Here is a 22,644-nt window from a genome sequence, read left to right as displayed (position 1 = left end):
ACTTTTCATGCTGGAGCAAGATACAATATTTTATCTTGTATTTTTTGTCGAGCAGCAGGGCTGGAAAAACCTGTGTACTGTGTACTGTGTACAGTATTCCTGTACTGGAATATTACAGCGGGGGTAAAAGGGGCAGCGATAAAGTCTACTCTGCGTAGAGGGGAGGTGTGGTGGATGGATGGATGGATAAAAAACACAGGACTTTCACCCAGGAGACGGGTATACTTCTCCTGAAACCATGAGTCAAAGTTGACTTGTTTTAAGTTATGTACTTAACTTATGTAACCTACTGACATATGTACTTAACATGGCCTACTACAACTACGCAACAGACTTATTCTAACCAAAAACCATGATCTTTCCCTCAACCTAACCAAGTAGTTTGGTTACCTTAAACCTCGCCCAGTTGTTTCCATGAAGTTTCTTTTGAAAAGACAGTGCATGCAACGACACTCGCAAAACCAACACTGGGGGTTACTTAGTGCGTCGTCATGTGTGGGGCCACTGACCAAGCTGCCATATTTCATGAGTTCGATATTACGCTGGTAATAGCTAATTAGTTGAAGGATTTGCACCATGTAAGCACATTAGTAATAGCATAGTATTAAGGGATGCAAGACTTTTCATATTTAATGCTGTTCATTATGGAGGAGTTTATATTTCAGGCCATGTGGATGGTCTTGACTTGACTTAACAGGGACTTAAAATAAACGAGGACCCATCTTAAGGCCCTTATCATCCATCCATTAGTTAAACCCCTTTTCCTTTTCAGGCTGACATTGTGCTTTAGTCGTGCATATTTATGTATTTCCACACAGTGAACCTTGGACTGTGAGGGACCCTAAAGGTCTAGCACACATGGCAATTACCAGCTTTTTTTGCCGTCTAAGTGCAAAAATGCAGGTCTTAACATTACATTCTGACAAGGACCCACTACAAGTCAGGGCCTCGAGATCGAGTAAAGAAAGACCCCTTTAAGACCCAAATTATGTGAGTTGATATTGTGCTTTAGTTCAGGCATATTGCCACAAATCTGCTTCATCATTTGCTAATCCAGCCTTGACAAGCAGTATCAAAGCAGAAGCAACCTCTACACTGAATCTGATGAGTCAAATGTTATAAATACCAGCAGGAATGATGGTCAAAACTTTATGAAAATCAGTCCAGCAGACTGCAAAGGAAAATATTATTTCTGGTTCAGTCAACCGTGCAGCTTTTTTTTCTCCAAAAAACATTCTCTTTGACTTTGAAGCTGGAGTGGTTTAGAATTTACAAAGAGGTAAAAAACTAAATGACTCCCTCCCTCCCTCCCTCCCTCTCTCTGTATGGTACTTACGTCTGTAATCCAATCCACAGCGTGATGGAGAGTGCAGTTATTAACCTTGACATTGCTCTGCATTGCTAACATTAATCACATTACAGTATGAGATACAGTCTCTGATTCTGTGATGCGGGCAGTAGATTTGTTGATATGTACACTGAGAGTAGCAGCTAGTTCTCGTGTTGTGGTTGAGGTGGTCGGGGTGGGCGAGGGGGGGGTCTTTTCACCAAGAATTTGCTTATCGACAATAATGAGCACTGAACACACAAGAGTGTGGATCTCTGAGGCTCTCGCAGCCATTTTGGCACCAAATGTTTGACAACAGGGAATGGAGAAGAAGAACTCGTAAATCTCTGATGATCTCAGACACAGAAGGACAAAGCCATGGGCCAAAAAACATTGCACAACCTTCACAAATGAAAATGTGTAAAGTTGTGAAGAAAGAAAGCAACATGACAGACCACTGGCAACAGTTTAACTTCAAAACATTTCCTAAAATATTTATCGGCACATCCAATTCATCTCCAATTTTTCTTTAACCAATAAAGCTAATTAAATAATCTGTTATTGCTGCTCGCAGCAATGCTTAATAAAACAATACAAAACAAAAATAAGCATAGAAATAAAGAGGCATCTTAATTTACTGAAAGACATGGTTGGTCGTCTGAGCAGCGGCTTTTGTGGGTGTGTCCCTGGGTGTGTCCACTGAGCCCCTGGGCGGGGCCGGGTGGGGCACAGCAGGGCAGGGTTATGAGATCCAGTGTCTTTAACCCTTCCACAACCACACAGGCTGTCTCTTATCTTCCAGCTCAGACTTTCGGCACAGACTTCTCACTTTCAACTTGTGCACCCAATCTCTGTGAGAACCCCCTGTAACTTTCTAACGACTTCCTGGAGCTCAAAGTGTTAAGGATCCTCGGTGTCACAAGCAATGATTATTTAGCACTTCCACACTTCCCCGCCCTAGCAGGAGAATCCGTCTTCCTCTGTGTCCTCAAGGTATTACACAAAAGGTCCCTTCTGCCAACATCATAATTATAGAAACCAGTGACAACTTGTTTCGTTAAAACTGTTGGCTAAAGGCCAAATCGTTACGCTAACAGTTGTAGAGGTCTTGAGAGTTAAGCCGGTAGCCATCTATTACAGGGTGTCCTTGCGGCGGTGCTGAGTCAGTTTCCCTCTGAAATGAATAGATCTGACGTGGGTCTAGGGTGACGGGTGCTAACACACCGAGCCGACAGAGCGGCCAGGAATTGTACAGTGTTTTACAATTTGACGGAGTTTCTCTACTGATCAGGGGGAAAGGGCGAGATAAGCTTAGCTCCCACAATGCGTTGGGGTCAGGGCGCGTGCAGGCCGCTGTTTGCTTTGTAGAATCTGAAGCAGCCTAATTTGTCAGCAGTTTGTTTAAACAAGTAGGGTACATCATCAGGAGAATCCTTCTTCAGGTCCGTCCTCTGAGGAAAGGTTCCCCTTAAAACACCTTGAAGACCTGCTTCATCCACACTTTTTAGTCTTTGCATGCATTTGGTCCATTTAGCCGACATTCCCAACCAGCGCTCTCTTTATCACACAGAGTTGATTGGAGTTGCTCAGACAAGCACGCAATACCTTTCTCGCTTTCAGCACCTGTTTGTATGTCTAATTCAGACCCCATGCCTGCAAGTTACAACGACAGTTTAAAAAAAAAATCAAGTTTGCCTCCAAAAAAAACCTCTCCACACACTTTGTTGCCTCTCCTTAAACAAGGCAGCCATTCTCAGAGTCCTAGCTCTGCCCTCCATCAGTCCAGCCGGAGGTAGCCGGGTGTGGTGTAGTTGAACATGAGGAAGTCCAACTTGTAAAGCTGGTTGAGCTGGATCTGCTGCTGGGTGCTGATATTGCTGAAGAACTGGGCCGTCATGGCATCTGTGGTGCGGGTAGACTTGGCGTAGCTCGGGAAGCGCAAGTTGTCGCCGACGCCCACCAGCCTCAGCACGTAGTTAGCGTCCTCTTCCAGCGTCTCGTACTTGCCCACCAGGTCATAGTGGATGTGACATGGGTGACAAAGCTGGTACACGGTCTGCCAGTGCTCGTTGAGCGGGCCGTCGCGCTGCGTTGCCGGATCCACCAGGTACTCCGCGAACTCCTTGAATTTGACATCAGCGCCGTTGAGCAGAGCCTCCTGTGTGGCGTTCTTGCGGTAGCGGCGGATGATGCGGGTACCGAAGCGCTTGTGGAAGGACGAGTTGTACTTGAGGGTGAACTTGTTGCGGTATGCGGAGACCAACCTCTCGAAGGGCTCGCGAACAAAGAGGAACTTGAGGTAGTTCTTGAGGCGGTGGTTGATCTCAGCAATACTGTACTGGTTCAGCGTCTTCAGGTTGGAAGGGATGTGGGCTTCATTGGAAGGGATATCCATTGGGTCACTGTGGAAGAGAGGCATTCGGGCAGTGAGCAAAAAAAAACAATATGCATTTACATCCTTGTATTAACTTACAGTGTAATAAGAGCAGCCTTCAGGGATGTGACCACATCAAACAACACATGTGCTGTGCTTTTTGCTTTCATCGATCTCACAGCAGTACATTAGAAGGAGGATGACCCTAGTACTGACCTGTATTTGCCCCGGCCAGTCAGCACCATCATGACGCGTTTCCAGTTGGTACAGGCCACCTTGGGGACGTAGCAGTAGATGAGCTCGTGGTCCTCGTCCACCACGAGGTGTTTGAGGTCTCCAGGTGTCAGGACTCTGCGCTTACGGCTGGATGCACTGTAGACTCGACAGGCATCCACCACCTGATCCCGCCTGGTCTGGTGGAGCACGGCTGCTCCGGACAACTCCGGCTGTTCAGACATAGACAGAGGAAAAGGGAGCGGGAAAGAGAATTCATGTGAGAAGGGCTTTCAGTAACTTTCTGAATATTCAGCCATTTTAACAGAATTAAATAAACATTGGTAATTTGCTGCTTCTTTTGGTAAATAAATACAAAATGTATAGAAATGTTATGGGGATACTTTTTAACAAAACATGACCAGTAAACACATTCTCACTCCAAACCTGTCAAACTGCTCTTTTTCATATAATGCTCATGCAGATGTTTTGATCAGTTAGTTGAAAGCCTGGTCGAGGCACTACAGGGTGCCCCTGGGCACCGATACCCACGGGCATACACCGAGGGGCTCTGAACAAGTGAGGGTATTTGTTGATCCGAGCATATTGTTATTAAGTATATTTCCAAGCAGAATTATCTTCCTGTCTATAAATTATTTTGTTTTCTCTACACTGTGTCCACATTTCATACCTTCCTTAGCAGTGAATGGAAAATCTCCCCGTGCCAATAAAGCACTCTAAAATAAATGACTTTGAACCGCGGCAGACAGAGGGAGTGATGAAGTGAGATAAAGCGTGTGTTATTAATCACAGCCTTTATTATTATACCCTTCTTTTTATTGACTCGATCTTTTTCTCCTATCTGAGTCGCTCCGCAGACTACGATAAAGATTAGTTCACGGGTGTGGAGGAAGATAATGATATTGGAGGATATTACAGATATTGAGTGTTCAATATGCGCAAATCCAAGCAACAATCACTCATATGAGGCATATTTCATATTCACTATGATTCTCGTGATGAAGTGGATCATGGCAGGAGGAGTCTGAGGCGGAGAGCAGCACAGGGGCTTTGCATCTAATGGGCAGGAATGTTTTCTTATGCCTCTTGATTATTTTTCCTCCTGGTCAGAATTCCCCTTGAGGGCAGTTCCCTAAAGTTTCCTCGCCTGATCTAAATTGATTGTACTGCTTCTTTACTGCTCCATCCCACTCGCAACAAGTGTGGCCTTTCAGCGCTGCACTGGCCTGTCTGTCACAGAGCGCTGAAACCACTCAAGGGACCCCCACCCAGCGTTAAGCATGAAGACAGCGTGACTTGTATGTATTTCTCTTTGAAGTCATTCTACGTTATGTTGCCCGGTGGGGGATTCATCATGTGCGAGGGTTTCTGTAAGAAACCGATCTTTTACCCCTTTCTATCTGATGCCAGCATACAAAAGCATTCATGGATGAGTCACCGTAAAATCTAAATTATTTCCAGCAGGATGTCTGTAAAAGCCACATTTCATAGTGTGCCACTTTATCTATGAGCTCCGTTATACAGTCATGTGGGGAGACAGGTCATAGGTCTTTAATTCCTTGAAAAATCAATCGGGTGAAGAGTTGGGAAGAAGGTTTTTTCTCACTGTGGTTTCACATTGTGACAACAATCATGGCAGATTTTAGCTTTGTGAATGCTTTCAGTTAACGATCCCCCCTTTTGTTGCGTACAGTCTTAAGACATTGCTTATACTTAATACAAAAGAGAACATTTGCCAAACATCGTATCTACTGTTGCTTCAGCCTGAAGATTCATTTTCATCTGAGTGATGCAATTGATCTACTATGGAAACACCCAAAATATGAGATTTCTCATTCTAGTGCGAACAGTGTAACTTTTGGATGACCTTTTTTCCCACTAAATAGTAAACGTGCACAACATATGGATTTCTCCCCAACCAGAACCTTTACACAAATCAATATTGTTTTCACACTTTAATAACCTGCACCCACAACCATTGATCTAGGCCATGTACGGAAATAACCTGTGTGCACAATATCATAACGTGTGCACACATATTGATCTTGTCCCCAACAGATGATAGATTTGTGTGCACAACATACATATTGGCCCCACAAAGTTGCACCCACAACTTATCACCTTGTTCCAACAAGGTGTCAACTCTCACTCAATCTTATAAAGAATAGATTGCACTGTATTAGTGGCAGTGGGACACTCACAAAGCTTCCATTCAAAATGATTATGGTATTGAGTATGAAGTACTCTGTTGGTATTGGTATCCCTTCACTAGTTCTGGTGCTGCCATTGTCAGTCATTTTTCTAAACCATACCGAGCCTGAATTATATTTTATATGGACAATTAAAAATACTTTCCCCCATTGTAAACATTCTACTTTACAGCTTCATTATTTTCTTTAGTTCTTCACATCTCCTTCCATTTACCTCGGTTAAACCTGTTACACACTTCCATATTGTTTTTTGTTCTTTTTTCAAACGGTCCTTCAAAGCATTTTGAAAGAAGTGTAAATTGACGAGGCATGACTGCACATGAACGTCTCAGCTCCCCACCCGCCTCTTCTCTCTTTGTGTGATTTCCATTCTCTTCCTTTGCAAGCTCACGCCAACACATCAAAGCCCACTAAGGCGAAACCGTGAACGAGGAATAACAGCTCTTTGTTGATGAAAATCTCTCCTCCCCCCCCCCCCCCCCCCCCTTCCCTGTTCAGAGACATCAAGCTATATGATTCACACAAATGTCGCAGCGAGCGCGCGGCCCTCCGTCCCAGAGGAGGACAAACGCTGCAATTAGCATGGGAAGAAGGAGACAAGGGAAGGAATCTTGTCATCTCCTGCTTTGCCTCAGTGTTCCTCTCCTTATCTCCCTTCTTTTCAGGGGGTTGCTTTCTGCCATTTTATCTCAGAGGCTCAAGCCCGGTCGGGTCTCTTGTGCAGTTTGGATGAAAGGGAGATGAGAGAGGCGATAAGTCGATACAATCTGAGAGGGAGTCGTGATGAAGATCACTGACCTCTGGCCACGTCAAGCCGTTCCCATGGGAGAGCAGATACCATGTACGTGCATCATTGTGAGCACAGTCGCCTCCTAATCCCCTTGGACCCGAACAAGTGTGTCAGCATCGGACAGCAATTGCCATAAAACCACAGCTATTAAAGTATTGAGCAGCTATGTATGATATGGTCAATTTAATAACTATAATGATAATAATGTATTCTTTATTAATCCCCTTGGGGAAATACTTCTCTGCATTTAACCCATCCTTGATTGAGGAACAGTGGGCTGCCCTGTGAGGAGCCTGGGGAGCAATTAGGGGTTAAGTGTCTTGCTCAAGGACACTTCCACATGTGAACTATGGGGAGACCAGGGATCAGAATCAGAATCAGACTCATTTAACTGCCAAGTAAGCTTGTACAAACGAGGAATTCGTCATGGCAGTAGGTGCATCATATCAGTGACTATATATTGAACCAGCTACGACCACTCGTCCCCCTGAGCTCAGCAATTCCTTGCAGCATGATGCTCTGTATTGATTTAGATGTGACAGGAAATCAGCACTGGGAGGAACCTCAAAGGGAATGCCTGTGCATACTGTTAAACCATATCTCGCCATAAACATCATTATCAGTGTCGTGCAAAAAGAAAGTCTCTGTTGTCTTATCTCCAGACGTCGGCAGGGTTCCATTGAGCATTCACGGCGCTGCTCTTTTCTTTGTCGCTGCACATTTGTCGTTAAAAACGTTTGAGAAACGGATGACGGGAACTGTGGAGATTGTGTTTCCATATTTCAAGTCTTCATTTCCTCGCCATGGATGCGTGATTCTCAGCAAAAGTTGTTATGAGTTTGAAATATGATCTGAGCATCGGCTTTAGACGCGCTGTGGCGGTAATGAATAGCTTCCTCCTGATCTGCTGATGGTTGCAAAGAAAGAAAGAGAGCGGGAGGAAGCTAGGAGAGGATTCAAAAGGAAAGGAAGGAGGGAGGATGTGGGCAACTACCCCGACGTCCCGAAAGGCCTCAAGGGGAAGTTTGGTCTCCTAATTCATTACAAATGAATTACAAGATTAACTAAATGTAATGTCTACACATAAATATTTTGCTTAACTTAATGTTTAACCCCCAACTTGTCACATACGGACACATTTTTAAATACGTCATTAGGAACAGCAGAAGATAATGGCATGGGTAAAAAGTAATTATGTTTAGAGTTACGTGTGCAAGTAGTCAATATAAATCGTCACACACTGACCTACGGTTGCAGTTGGATGAGTTCACATTTTTGCGACGTGTTAAGTAGTCCACGGTAATAACTCAACGGATTCCTCTTGTTTTTACACGGGACTTGAACAGCGGTCTCCTTCATACGACATCACGTGACTTCAGCAGCGTTTTCTCTGAGCGTCTAATGCCGACACGGCAAGAAAACAGACATGTGGAAGGTCATAGATGCGTTGTAACGACATGCAGAGTGACTTACTGCTACGAGGCTGAACCTAAAGGCACCCTGTAGATTTGTGGATCTCTAGCAGTGATTTCTACCATTGGTCACGGACATTAAAATCCTCCAGGATGCACACACACACACACACACACACACACACACACACACACACACACACACACACACACACACACACACACACACACACACAAAAAGAGCAGAGATGCAAAATCCCTTGTTGACCAAGAGGAGGAATGATTTCACAGACCTGGGATCAGTGAACTGATGGGCAGACGAAGCTACCGAGCTCCCTTACGATGTGTACTTGTTACAGGGTATTTCTGCACAGCATATTTTTTAATGACAAGCACCCGATACATAAAGAGAGAAGAAGAAAACCCTGCGTAGGTGTTGGAAAGGAGGCCTAAGGGCTCGGGCAGGCTCACCTGGCCGCGGTGGAAATCCCTATCTGCTGCAGAATCTGTTGAAGTGATTCACAGACTAAGAATCAGGCTTCTTAGTGACCACAATTCATACTGAGATACATCTTCAGACGTACTTAGAATTACCATACATATGGAAACAACTTTCTGTTGATAATTTATTCCTTAGAAAAACTTGAGGTAATATGTTATGAATACTGCCTCGGAGAAAATGAGATGCTTATGCGACGTGATTTGTAGCCCAGAGACTCTGCAGAGCGTCAGAGCACTTTGTTTAGAGGAGATGCCCCGAAACATCTTTTCCTCTAAGAAATAATTATTTCCAAAAACAACGTTTTCTATTGCAATTTAAACACAGCATCAGTCGGTACAGCTATTTAGATATTTTCTTCAATTCGTTGAGCAGCCTTGTTTATTTTCCCTCGGGCTAATCTGCTGCTCCTAAAGTATTTACACTCTCGGGTGGAGTCGTACCCCCTGACGCTCAAAGAGGATCAGGTGAAAGGAAAGGGCTGCTTTCAGTGATGCTGGTGGTATGCTTCTTCTTTTTCTTCTTTTTTTTCTCTTCCGCTAAACTACTCTTCCATTACGCCTCTTAAACCTGATCCAGCTGGTCTTCTGTTTGTTCATCAGCTTCTCTCTCTCTTCTTCTCGCGAGCTGTGAAGTCATCTAAACAAAGATCAATAGGATTCATCAATGCCTCTCTCTCACTTTCTCTCTCTCTCCTTCAATCGCTCTCTCTCTCTCACACACACACACACACACACACACACACACACAGTGAGCTCTAAAGGCAGTCTGTCTCGCTGACCCTCTCTGCTTACAGACTGGCATTCATAGCTCTGGCAGGAATAAGGGGCTGCCAGTGTGCCACAACTGTACTGAACACACACAGACACACACGCCACACACACACACACACGCACACGCACACACACAAACGCTGCTTTTCTTCACCTGAGTCTCTGTAAAAGGCAACAAGGCGAGGCTCCTTCTATAAAAACCCGACAATGCCGACAGTTAATGAGGCGAGTGCGTCGGTTCCTCTGAGGGCCGGCGGCACATTCACTTTACATGCTGCCATGTATGAGGAGTGGGACACCTGCGCCCGCAGCGATGCGGAAAAAAGAGCAGAGGAAATGTTTCTTTACTCTGTATTTACACAGGGGAAGCTGCCGAGAACAGGCGCTCTTTCTGAAAAATGCCCCGCTACATATTCATGCAGCTCCACACATTCATACCTGGAAAAAATAACAACCAGAGGACGTAAAGACAACATATTTACCAAAGGCACATGAAGAAAAAATGGAGGAAATAAGTGGATAAATATTCATCAATAGGATTTTTAAGAACACCTTCATTCCAAAAAATTTAAGAAACTGAAAGAGTTCCTAAAACTTCATCACAGGATTTATTGAATCCTGTGATGAAGTTTTTTCAGATGAATTCAGTAACAGAAAGATAAATATCAACTTTTATATGATGTCAAGTGACCTGTGCTACAACAAAGATGTTATTGACATTTAAAGAGTGTCTCATTACATGACACGTTCTAAATATATAAAACAATAGTAACAATATTTCTGGTAACAAAGAATTTAGGTTTATATTTGCATTTAGGTTTATATTCACATTGCCCCATGGTGCTTCCTCTGATCTCAAATCTTTGTGTATCTGGGCATTTGGGCAGAGAGGACACTTGGACATGTGGAAACAAGGCCCACTGGAGTGAGTACAATGGTGGAGCCTGATCAGAAATCCCATACTCTAAGTTCATTTTAATAACTCTATCATTAAACTGGATTGGACTTTTAAAAAGCAGCAAAGACAAATTCATAAAGCAGTGGATGTACTGATGACCTCATGACCTCAAGACATCATGCCCTCATGACCTCATGCCCTGATGACCTCATGACCTCTTGACCTCTGTGCTGTTATGTTACATACAGAAAAACATAGCAGTATAAGATACACAAACACAAGGTGATGCTGATTCAACCTCAGCTACAGTTAATGCTAATGCTAATGCTAATAATGTAATCATTAACGCCATCGCCCCTTGTTACATATTTCCCTTTGAGTGAAAGTCTTAAATGAGCGAGTCAGCGTCGCCAACCACAGATAAGATGTGTGAATATTACTGGGCTGTGCTCTTCAGAGATGGCTGTCTGTAAAAGTTGCAGTGAAGCCGTGACGCCTGGCCTTAAGGAGCCGTTAGTGTTAACACACCGTTTCACTAGCAGCCTTTAATGCTTTTACTGCCCCGGGACGGGAAGACAGGGGCATACTGTGAGTCTGGAAGTCTTGGGGTGTTTTTTTTTCACCCATAAAAGAACATTTTTAAAATGAACAAGAATAAATATATTTAAATTAAATGCTTTTGCGTTGAGATAAAGATAATCCTTTATTAGTCCCACTGCGCGGAAATTTACAGCAGCGAGGTGGAGAGTGCAACATCAGTAGGAAAGAAAAAAAATACATTACAAGACATATTCACACAGTAAAGGCATAAGCATAGTAAATAAGTAAAACACAAATAACAACAAAAGCTATAAAACACGATAAGATTGAGTGTTAAGATCTACATTGGAGGAGTTTGACTTAGAAGTGAAATCAGTAAGAAAAGTACTACAGAAATGTAGTATTGCACTCTCAAATTCATGTATCTTGTACACCTCTAAGAGTTTTCACATTGATAAGTTTTGTTGCCTAAACTTCACTAAGTATTTCACAATCCTTTCCGAAACCCAACCACATAGTTTTGCACCTAACAAAGTACTTTTCCTCAAAATAACTCAGTATTTTGTGATATTTTCCTGAACCTACTCTGTAGTTTTGTTGTTACTGTAAAGACTGAAGTCTCTTTTGAAAAGACTGTATTTATGTAACAAGAGGAAATGGTTGGACTGTACAGAAGTCACTCTAAAAACGGCGTAATTAAATAATATCTGTGATTTTGCAGAATCATTCAAAATCAACATTCTTCTCTGCTCATTACCAGCTTGCTCACAAACACTCACACACCAAAGTGACGCAGGAGTTCCGCATCATTTAGCTCGTTAACTACAAACACTTTCATTTCATTTCATGAGACTTTGCAGAAATTTCATCACCTTTAGTCTTTTTACTGTGACAGCAGCTGAAAAGCTGTTTTCCAAAACTTGAAACGATCCTGTCTGGGACATCAAGTCGTTATCTTTCTTTTTCTTTTTTTTTTTACCCACCTGGATCAGATTTTCCCACAAAGTAACCTCTGAATTGATTTACTTTTCAGCAGCCAAATACCAACTCCCTGACTCCGGTGTGTCCTTGAATGTACCATCTGCCTGTAAAGGAGATTTGAAAGCTCTTTCCTGCAGGCTCGCAGCTGCATAACAACAAGATGCACCGTCATGCAAGTTCGATAAAAACGGAGGCAGAAATGAACTCTAGCTGAATCTAAACTGTGTACGCATAAACACACACACACACACACACACACACACTGCTGTGGCCATGTGACACCTGGGTAAGTCGGACGCTCCCCTGTCCCACGGTCACATTAACCCTGGAACCCGAGCTCAGCGGCATGCACACTTACACTGCTTTTACTCTCATTGTCCCCGTTACCTTTAAATGGTGCCGTGAAAAAAACAGCACACAGTGAGAAACTGTGTACATAGTATCACAATTATACAATGATGAGTGTGTGTACTGTACTTTTTCCTTTTCTACATCTGAAGACCAGATATTATGTGTTTCTTTACATGTGTGTGTTTCTGAGTGTGTGTCAGTACGTCTCAAAGAGAAGAAGTGGGGGTATAATTATAGCACCGCCGACAAGATAATGACAAACTGCTCTGACTTTCCCTCAAAGCCATCAAAGTTTCTCTGCCTTCTCATGAGCACTTTACCCTTTTCTCTTCCTGCATGTCTTGTTTTGAACCCCTCGGGGAGCAAAAACCACAGGAGAGAATCAAGAGGAGATGCAAGAGACAAATAAGCAAAATGAGTGTTCCGCTTATCACTCTGCGACAGATGTCTCTCTGTTTTCCAACCTGCATCTGGAACATCTGCAGACTGGTGCCCTCAAAAGGCTGCGAAGAAAGTCATTTGGGAGAATCTTCAAGGCTTCGTTACCCAATAATCACAGACTGAAGTCTGTAAATGTCTGTAAACTGTGTGCAGTCTCGGTCCTGATTTATAGTTCAATGTCATGTTTCACCTGTCAACACATACGGGCGTGTCGTATGAGGCTGTATGGGAGTTTAGCAACACGACCTGCAGGTCCCTTCTGGCTTTGGGACCTAGAAGCTACGAGCTCGGGACGGGCTTAGGTTGAATTATTTCCAAATAGAACTCTCTCTCTCTCTCTCTCTCTCTCTCTCTCTCTCTCTCTCTCTCTCTCTCTCTCTCTCTCTCTCTCTCTCTCTCTCTCTCTCTCTCTCTCTCTCTCTCTCTCCTGCATTTTAAGTCGATATGTGATGCCCACCATCATTTTATCCGGCTACAAATTAGCGTCAAATTGTCATTATTAGCATATGAATTCTTGAGGTCACGAAATATATTCACTTCATCTTCGAGTCCAAGTGGACGTCTGTGCCAAATTTGAAGAGATCCCCTCAAGGTCGTTCCTGGTAAATCACATTCAAGAAGGCTTCTTAAAATCCCCACTCACTCGGGTGAAGGCCAGTGCATTATGGGAACATTACGAGCTTGTTTTCTGAGTGTTGGTGGCATACTGTGTGCATTGCCACTAAACCGATGATCTATCAGCTATATGCAGAGCTTACGCATGCTTTGTTTTTATGTGCTGGTCCATTTCCGCAGTCAGATGTTTTTGTGTAAAAAGAAGAAAAACTAAGTAAGCCGCTGGCTCTTCGTCCAGAACCAAGTCGGGTCGGGTCTGAAAGTTTGTGTTGAACGCTCAGCGGTGCTTTAACTACACAATGATTGTGTTTATAGTCTTCATTCATCGTGTGATTACAGAGCGACTTCAAACCGGAGTCACATCCAGGAATCTTCTGTCCTGATATGTTATTATTTCTTTAAGACCGGTCCACATTAACAGGCCCATCACATTCGCTAACACTCAATTTATTTCCTCATTAAATCACCTAATGGGGGATTGAATTTACAGCCGGTTTAAGACTTACTGCCTGCAGCAACCCATCGTCTGCTAAAGGCCCCGCAGGAAGTGGTGCGTTCTATTTGTCCTGCAGAACTGGCTAATTGTCAAGAGCATGGTGGTCCTTAAATGTTGTGCTCTGATACCGGCACACAAGGAACCCTTTAGCGTCCGTATGAGACACAATCTAAACTCCCTGTTATGTTGCGTTCATGTGTGGAGGAGTTTGTGGTGGACGTACGTGTCGAAGGGTGACCCAGGGTGGTAAAAAGTGACATTAATGCTCCAGGCCGAGCGTCTCTATAGGAAACGAGTGACTGCAGTCTGACTCCAAACCAGTTTAACATTCTGATACTTGGGATATGCATCTTCCTTTACCTTGCATGTGATGCATTGTCCACGAGGACATTGTGGACATTAAATTCTGTATTTTGGAAGGATGCTCGTGCTAAATCAAGACGCCATCAGTGTTTTGTCTCTCCATTATGGGAAGCATAGTCTCCGCTGTCGATGTCGTAAGCTGTGGAGCAACGCTTCCTCTCCAAAAGGGAAACACAACAGCTCAAATGTGGACATGAAATCTACAGGGAAATCAAGATAAACCAACAGCCTTATCCAGAAAGGGACAGGACGACATGGACCGAGGGCTCCAGCTGTCTCCTGTGTGCGTCCTGGTTTACCCCCACAGTGGTATCATGTGATGGTCTCAAGGAAACCAGCTAGTCAAAATCGCGACACAATTTCATCGTGAGGAACCTAAACATATTCAACTTCTCGGTGGCTTGCTGTGCTCTGCCGTCTCCCCTCTCCACAGTTTATTTCCTCGGAAAACAAAACATCTCTAAATCCCTTTGTCTCTCTCTTTTCACTCCTCTTTCTCCAGCCACGCTCATCTGCAGCCTCCAGAGATAGACCGAGACAAAAAGAGTGCAGCCTCCTCTTCTAAATCCCTTTGTCTTCAAAACCCAGAGTGACTTATTCAGCTTCCCACACACACACACACACACACACACACACACGCATGCATCTTGCATACAAACAGCGTAGAGCTGTGCTTTCTGATGGCGTTTACAACAGAGTGACAGTTCCATGGAGGACAGGAGGGGAAGTGGGAGAAAACACACACACACACACACACACACACACACACACACACACACAGTAATCCAAGGGATTGTGGGTCAGCAGGGTATCTGCAGCTGGTGAAACAATCCAGACAGGTGTTATCTCGCCACAGAGACACTTTCCTCCCTTCTATGGATACTGTAACAGGATGGGAGGAAGAGCCCAGACGTTCGGGCAGCGCAACAATCACAGGCAGAGTCTTTTCTGCAGGTTTTAAATGTTTTTATTGAAATAAACAATATAACTCAAAGGTATCTCTGTCTAGAACTATCACAACCGGGCCACTACCCGGCTTACCGGTTTCACCTCCGTCGGCGAGTAGAGAAGCCTCTCTTCTCTCGTCGCATCTGCCCCCTTCTCTCTTTCCCTCCCTGACCTTTATAAGCCTCGCTGATGAGGAGATCAGGATCAGGTGAGCCTCGTCCCACACCTGATCCTGATGCTCCTCTAACGCGTGGGTGGAGCCTTCTGGCTGGAATGTAGATGCCTGCGACAACCCTTCCCCTCAGGCCGTTACAATACGTTCATTCATGAAACTGAAGAGGACCGTTCATTTTGAACCATTTCCAATTAGATTTGTTGGTTGTCCAACCGGGACTAATGAGTTCTTCGTCTCCTTCATTTGTAGAAATTTCAACATGTTATGCTGTTGAGAGGGAATTGTTACCAGTCTGCCAAAAGTCTCCTTATTTACCAAAGTATCTTTCTGTCCAGGATCATGAGTTCTGGGCCATGAAAGAAGGAGACCGTGGATGCAGGGTCCTGGAGAAATGCTTTCCAAGGGATTCAAAGGCGTCGCCAAGAGAAGGATGCGTAAGTTTGCTTAGCCTGCTGCCACAGCAACCCAAACTCTGATATTCAGGGGAGACAATCAGAGCAGGACATTCTGATGGAGGCCCTTTCTTGCTCAACGAGTCCTCAAACAAACGCGACAAAACAGGTCATTTGCCAAAAAAAAAAAAAATCTCTTAAGGGTTTTCTGACCCTTTCACCAGGACAGCCTTGTTTGCCAGCTCAACAAGAAACCTCCCAATGCAACCATCCAGGACGTTGCCCAGTTGTCATGGTCCTGTAAAAGCTCCACTTTGCTCTCTGCCCTTTGAAGAAAAAGACGACCCTGAACATTCTGTTTGGGTCGTCCCTCAAAGTAAATACAAAGAAATGTGAACAAAATATTAACTTTCATGAACTGAAATGACACTGTGAAAATATTAAAGTTCTAAAAAACCAAACCAACGTCGTGGTAGAGAACTATCAATGGCAAGGCGGCCCCGCCCTAAAGCATACCCTGATGTTTGTTTGACTGTTTGAATCATTTACTAAATGAACATCACGCTGGATTAAAGAAGACTTCAACCTATAAATGGAGACCATAATAATATTAATAATTAATCAACAATAAATCAAGAGAGAAGTAGTCGTTTTCTCATTGACTTCTATGGAATCGGACTTGAAAGAATGAATGTCTGCATTGATGTATTGTTTTAAAGCTGAGGTTATCGGTATATGAGGTGTTCGATGGGCTACGTCATGTGTGATGACACAGGAAGTGAGAAACTGACTCATCGATCATAACTGCACAGTGTATGGCTCCATAGTTGTGGAGGTCAACATTTCTAATTAACCAGGTCTTTATTGTTGTGTTGAGGGTTTTTGCCATGTCCAATATGCTATAACATCACAACCTGTCTATCAAAAATGTTATTTTCACAAATCAGTGAACACACACCTACTTATATCCATATTTTTCTTTTAAATTAAGTTTGTTTCCATGGAGAGATGGACAATTATGGAAATTATGGAAACATACAGTCCATGAATGTGAGTAAATTGTCATTGAGTGTAAACAGAGAAAGAAGAAACAAATCAAATCTGAAAGCAATTAACCAAGGTGTAAATAATCGTCCATAATTTAAATGTAACCCTTTCCGAAGCTTTAAACCCAAACATAAAATATCATCAGGCTTTTACCTGGGAAGATTTATTTCCTGCTCTGTGGGGACATTTGAAGCACAGATTTACGACAACAGACACACACAGACTATGAACACATACTTCCATTACAGTGGCACTTCATTAAGTGCTGATGTTAGCTTTGAGTCATTCATCCCGGTTCCAAACCCAGACACAGTTTGCACATCCTCAGTTCTGATCTCTGAATCAGCATTTAACTGTGAGCCGGGTTTTGGCTCAGTAATTATGGTGTCTACGTGCCTCTGGAAGAAAAAAAGAAAAAAAACCTTTCCATGAGGAGGAAAGATAATTACTGCGTAAGGAAACGAGTTTCCTTCCCGGCCTTCAGATGGTATCTGACCATGTGTGTGGCCACATCCAATGATTCCCTCTGGAGGTTTTATTGCATTTGGCAAATCAACTCGCTCTGATTTGAATTCTGATTAAAGGAACCAGTGTTGGCCCCAAAGTCCAGTTCAGTACTGTGATGTAGCGCAAACACTCCGGAGAGTAAAAATAGCAAAGAAGAGGATCTCTGTGAGCTTTTGGAAGACATCTTTTGCTCCCTGCCTCTAATGCACCTTGGCAAGAAGAAAGTTAAGCCGTTTGGATTTTCTCCAGATATATTTAATGAGAGCGATTATTTGTATGGAAATCAAAGAACATTCATTAATTGAATGTAAAACATTCATTCAACACAAAAAAACTTGGAAAGAGAAAGATGGATTATTTATTAATAGTTGATTTAAAGCATGAATTATGTATATCAGCAAAAAAAGATGACATACTTAAAAATGAATTCATATTATATTCTAATCATGTGTTTTTGGAAGCAATAAGTCTATTGCAGTTTATCGCTTCATTTTCACATATTCTAATCTATTTTTTTTTTTTACAATAAATATAGATTAGAACAAGGCTAACAAGGCCTTGCGAATGAACACCAAACATTGGCATCCTTGAGTTTGGGAAGAAGAAAAATAATCAAACTAAATCATTTAAAACCACATATTATTGTTTTAATATTTGGGTCTCTCCTTTTTTTAATTTTTAATCACTTTTCAATGGTAGTTTTCTCAGATTCTGCACGTTCCCTTTTATTTGCTTTACCCCAACCTTAAACCCAAGTCTGAAACATAAAGCCAACCTTACTGGTTTTTATATAAATAATAAATACATAATTAAATACATTTTTATTTTCTATTAAATAATAAAATCATCACATCCAAAATAAGCCAAAAATGTCCCCATTGTGATGGTTTACATTTCAAATTGCTTATCACAAATCCAGATCACATACTCTCTCTCTCAAACACACACACGCGCGCGCACACGCGCGAACACACACACACACACACACACACACACACACACACACCTTTCTTGACCACCGACCCCAAGCGCCCTGCTAAAGTTTACCCTCGCTGCAGTAACACCCCCTGTGCACACAGAATATATCAATGGGACCTTCACATGGGTGAGAACGTGTGGAAAAATCCTTCGCGGAAAAAAAGAACTTGGGCGAGTCTACGTGCACCGGGTCTAATCCTGAGCATCCACAAAACCACTTAAAGCCTTCCCTCCAAGCGTATACCTTTTATAAGGTGCACTCCACAGTGATGAATGACCAATACAGAAAATAAAAAAACGACACAGATGATGCGAGAAAAGGAAAGAAACGTGAGCTCATGAAAGCACAGGACGGAGGAGACAGAGCACAGGGAGGAGAAGGACGGTTGGAGGCGTGTGGACAAGATGGACCAGAGTTAGTTGCAGACCAAAGAGGCAGGCGGACAGTCAGTGATAGATAGCGAGGAGGACAGTGATGAGAGAACAGAAGAGGAGCAGAGACTATCCAATCCATCACTGTGATAGGATCACCTCCAGCAATGTCCTCCTCTCTCACTCTTCTCTTCAGCCGCTGCACCCTACTGAAGAAAGTATTGTGTTTCAGCCTCTGCAAAATATATTATATATATATATATATCTGTTTCAAATGTATATTTGCATTATGATGCCCACATTGTGTATGGATTCCTTTTCTGTAAACACAATGACATGTTTTTGTGGACGGAGTACAGGTGGAGACAGATTCATTCTCTGAACACGTGAGTTAATGCTGGGTTGCAGGTTTTGTGGGCTTTTAAAAAATATAATCGCTGAAAATATTTGTTTCTCTCATTATGTACAGTGTTACTCGTTAACGTTGTCAAAATGGAGAGCTGACGAGAGCTCCGGTGAGGACCGCTCACTAGTTAGTCGGCCAGTTTCTCAATCTCCGGAGCTGACTTGTTTACCTGGAGCTCCTGCCTGAGGTAATCTCCTAGTGGCGGCTTTTTCTCTGAACAGTGTAAGGTTGGCACTGTAGAATTAGCTAGGTAGCTCGCTAACCAGCCGGCTGTTAAATGAGTAGAATATAACAACCTAATGCTTCATCCACAAACACTTGGAAAAGCATGTTGTTAACACCAGATAAGTCACCGCTTTGTTCGGAGAATTTTCTGTGACCAGTGTTGCATGAACACATGGCAGAAATAGCAAGCTAGCTAAGTCGCAAGTCGTCCGCTGGTTAGCTTGCTAAATCGACCACGCTTTAACAAAAAAAAACTAAGCGGGCCATCTCTTCATTGCAATAATAGTTTAGCCAATTATCAACATTTTCTTTCCTGCTCTGAAACACTTAGCTGATATTCTAGCATGCTATATATGAAGCCGAGAATCACAATATTGAATTGCAATACAGATAGTGCTAACCAACAACACAGAAAGAAGATATTTTAATGTGAAACTTTAGCCCAATACTCTGAGATGATTAGTCTTTGCCACCTGCCTGTCTTTTGCTTTAACATTGTGACAGTCAAGACATCTGTAAAAGAGTCTATACTGTTGTTCCTGGCCAACTCTTTTTGAGCATTAATTGCTTGAATTTATTTTCCATCTTCAATGCTTCTATTGGTTTCAGATCACTCGCTTGAGATTGGTAATCCATCACAGCAAACAGAGTCACTTTGCTTTTCATCAGAATTACATTATCATTGCAAGCAGGCTTTGAGGACTTATGATGCATGCAAGGACGTTCTGAGGCCTACGCCAAAGAGCACCCTTTAAAGAGAAACTGAGAACAACTGCTTTTGTTTTTGCCAAAGCTTGAAAGCTTAAAAGTTGTAGTATGAGTTTTTTGTAGTTCTGTTAGTTGTCGTGTTGCAGTCCATCCCTGCAATATATTTTATTTTTAAAAACAGTTCAAGCTTATTGTTTGTTTTGTCTGTATTGATTTGGTTGTTAGGCTGACATCATTAAAGTGTTAAGATAATGATATGTGAAGATAAGATTTACGTTACTTAACAGGTTACTTACCACAATCTTTTCCTCAAAATAACCAAGTTGAACAGTCTGAACAGTACGTTTATTTTAAAAAGAAGAGCAGAAAACGGCACTGACGCCAGAGGGGTGCGTAGAGCAATATAGTTTGAAGTAGTTTGCGCCACTGGGAGTACTGTTGGGAGTACTTTTTTGTTTTTTACATGAAAATCTTCGATTATTTGTTTTTGTTCGGGCAAAACATATTTCTTGTTTTGCAGCTGATGGCAATGCATGACAATACTGTGCCTCTACCTTCCTGTACTGAGAATCAATGAGCTAAAACCACCCACAGACTGCACTGATAGCCTCGATCAATTTTAGATGCCATCAATTTTTTTTGCGCATAGAAATCTGAAATCACAACGAAACTCCACACAGGGTTTTTGTGTTATCAATTACTCAGTTAGCAGTATCCTTTTTACAACGTTTGCTTTTTGTCTTCCAAATTACATATTTTTTAAAAATACAGCTTATGAATGCAATACTTTTTGGCAGCCACATCTAAATGGCGTTAGCTGCCAGCAAAGCCTTTTTTTTTACCCTCAAAACTCTGCCTGGAAGGTAGGAAATCATCCTAAAAGTATCAGATGCTTTAGAACGCCATCAGCAGTAATAAACGCAAAGTACACAAGTTTGGTAAGTTATGGGCTGAATTGTGTAAAGCCATCAATACACTTTTAAGAACTTTATAAGAATCAGGATGAATCCATACTGTGGATGGGAAACTTCTTTTTAAAGTGGCTGTTTTTAATCTTTAATCTTGCCTTGTTCAGCTTTGATAGTGTCCATTAACTGAGTTCATTCTTGCTAGACCTATGTCCCGGTCTCCATTTTCATTTTGTCATCCTCCCTGTCTCTCCTCACTAAGGAGCTATAAGCCATTAAAGCTGCAACTCGTAATATGCATTAATTTCCTGCCGGCGATCATGTAGCAGGTGTCATGCTCTGAAATGGCTCCTCAGATGGGATTGTGGAAAGCTCAATGATGTGAGACTTTAGTGGCTGGAACAAACACTGACAGTGCAATAATAACCCCACTATACGCAGAGACAAGTGAGGAATACCACCTGCTGATGCTTAATACTTTACTTTAGTTCCCTTGTTCTTTCCTCTCTTTCCTTGAGAGAGGTAAGTTGTTCGATTTCAGCAAAATCCCAGCCCCTTTTTGGCCCTCTGTTCTCATTCTTTATAGCCTGAAGATGGCTTTATCGCCTGAGGCCAGTAACACTCCTTGACTACTGGACAAAAGATGGACAGCCATTATGCGTTTTTTAGGAGACACAGAAAATACTAAAGCGAAGTCAGCTGCCTTCAGCCCCTCAGAGGGCCTTACTGGGTCAGACCTCTGTCAGCTGGGGGCGAGTACAAATTGGAAGAGATGAGGGTCAAGAGAGACGGACATAGAGTTTCAGACTGAGAGAACAGTTGTGCGAGAATGTCAGCCTCCTACCTGCGTTGGGTTGTAGAGCTCCTGCAGGGCGTTGCGGGACCCTTTCCTACAGCAGCCGTCCACCACGAAGGGGTTCCTCCGCATGACTGCAAAACAGAGAGGAAACACCATGATTAACTGAGGATTAACCACACCAACCTGCCCAATCAAACGGAAGGAAGGAACTAGGGACTTGTTGAGAGGAATCACTGAAGATCTCTGTCGCTCAAGATTGACCCTCATACGCAAGAACACTGACACTCTATGTAGTCTTCTTCTACTGGAATACAGTCTGTTGCTAACTCTTAAAGTTAACGCTGTCCAACCGTTGCTATCCACCAGTGGTAACTGCTGTAGAAGGGCACTCCGGGATGGCAGACCTCCACCAAGGCCAAGCCCTGTCTTGCAATTTTAATGAAAGGGAAAAAATAGCTTGTGTATCCGCTTCTGTCCAAAATATCCATGCTACACCCTTCCACCAAGTTCCATGAAGATCTGGCCAATCAGTATTTTTTTTTTGCAAACTTTCTGACACGCACAAACAAACCAATAGAAAACACAGCCTCCGTAATTACAGGATCTTTGGCCCGTTAAATCCCCCCTCTTTTCCTAGGATTGTTTTAATTTTCATCAATTCCTTTAAAAACACCACGATGAGACAACATGATTGAAAGCCAGAGGAACGGGACACAATATGGACGCATTAATAGAGTCTGCCTTGCTGCCGGTCCAAACAAGGTTAGTTTCTCTTTGCATCATTTATTTTTAAACCCTGAACATTCCCACCAGATAGAAAAGCTATTTTGTACGTGTGATGTTATCTCAGTATGAAGTCAGAGCTATTTGGGAAG

The 22,644-nt window shown here is 42.8% G+C and overlaps 1 protein-coding gene across 1 annotated transcript; it reads right to left on the bottom strand.

Annotated features, from left to right (window-relative positions):
• Positions 1 to 1,344: 1,344 nt before the first annotated feature.
• chst11 (carbohydrate (chondroitin 4) sulfotransferase 11) lies at positions 1,345 to 21,898 on the bottom strand. Its single transcript, XM_068586765.1, has 3 exons — positions 21,815 to 21,898; positions 3,918 to 4,147; positions 1,345 to 3,729 (listed from the first exon to the last, which is right to left on the bottom strand). Exons 1-3 carry the CDS (start codon positions 21,896 to 21,898, stop codon positions 3,105 to 3,107), a joined length of 939 nt encoding a protein of 312 aa, XP_068442866.1. The 3' UTR covers positions 1,345 to 3,104.
• Between the last annotated feature and the right edge of the window lie 746 nt (positions 21,899 to 22,644).

This window comes from Clinocottus analis, unplaced genomic scaffold (genome assembly GCF_023055335.1).
Source record: "Clinocottus analis isolate CAN_PGR_092001 unplaced genomic scaffold, fCliAna1.0.p SCAF_20, whole genome shotgun sequence".
Classification (NCBI taxonomy): domain Eukaryota; kingdom Metazoa; phylum Chordata; class Actinopteri; order Perciformes; family Cottidae; genus Clinocottus; species Clinocottus analis.
This window is presented reverse-complemented; position numbering and strand designations above follow the sequence as displayed.

Bases quoted from the DNA above. Each gene is read 5' to 3' on its own strand.
- chst11 (XM_068586765.1), bottom strand. From the start codon at position 21,898: ATGCGGAGGAACCCCTTCGTGGTGGACGGCTGCTGTAGGAAAGGGTCC. The intron at 4,148-21,814 runs GTAGGAGGCTGA...ATGTCTGAACAG, and splicing joins AGCTCTACAACCCAACGCAG to CCGGAGTTGTCCGGAGCAGC. The intron at 3,730-3,917 runs GTCAGTACTAGG...TCTCTTCCACAG, and splicing joins ACTGGCCGGGGCAAATACAG to TGACCCAATGGATATCCCTT.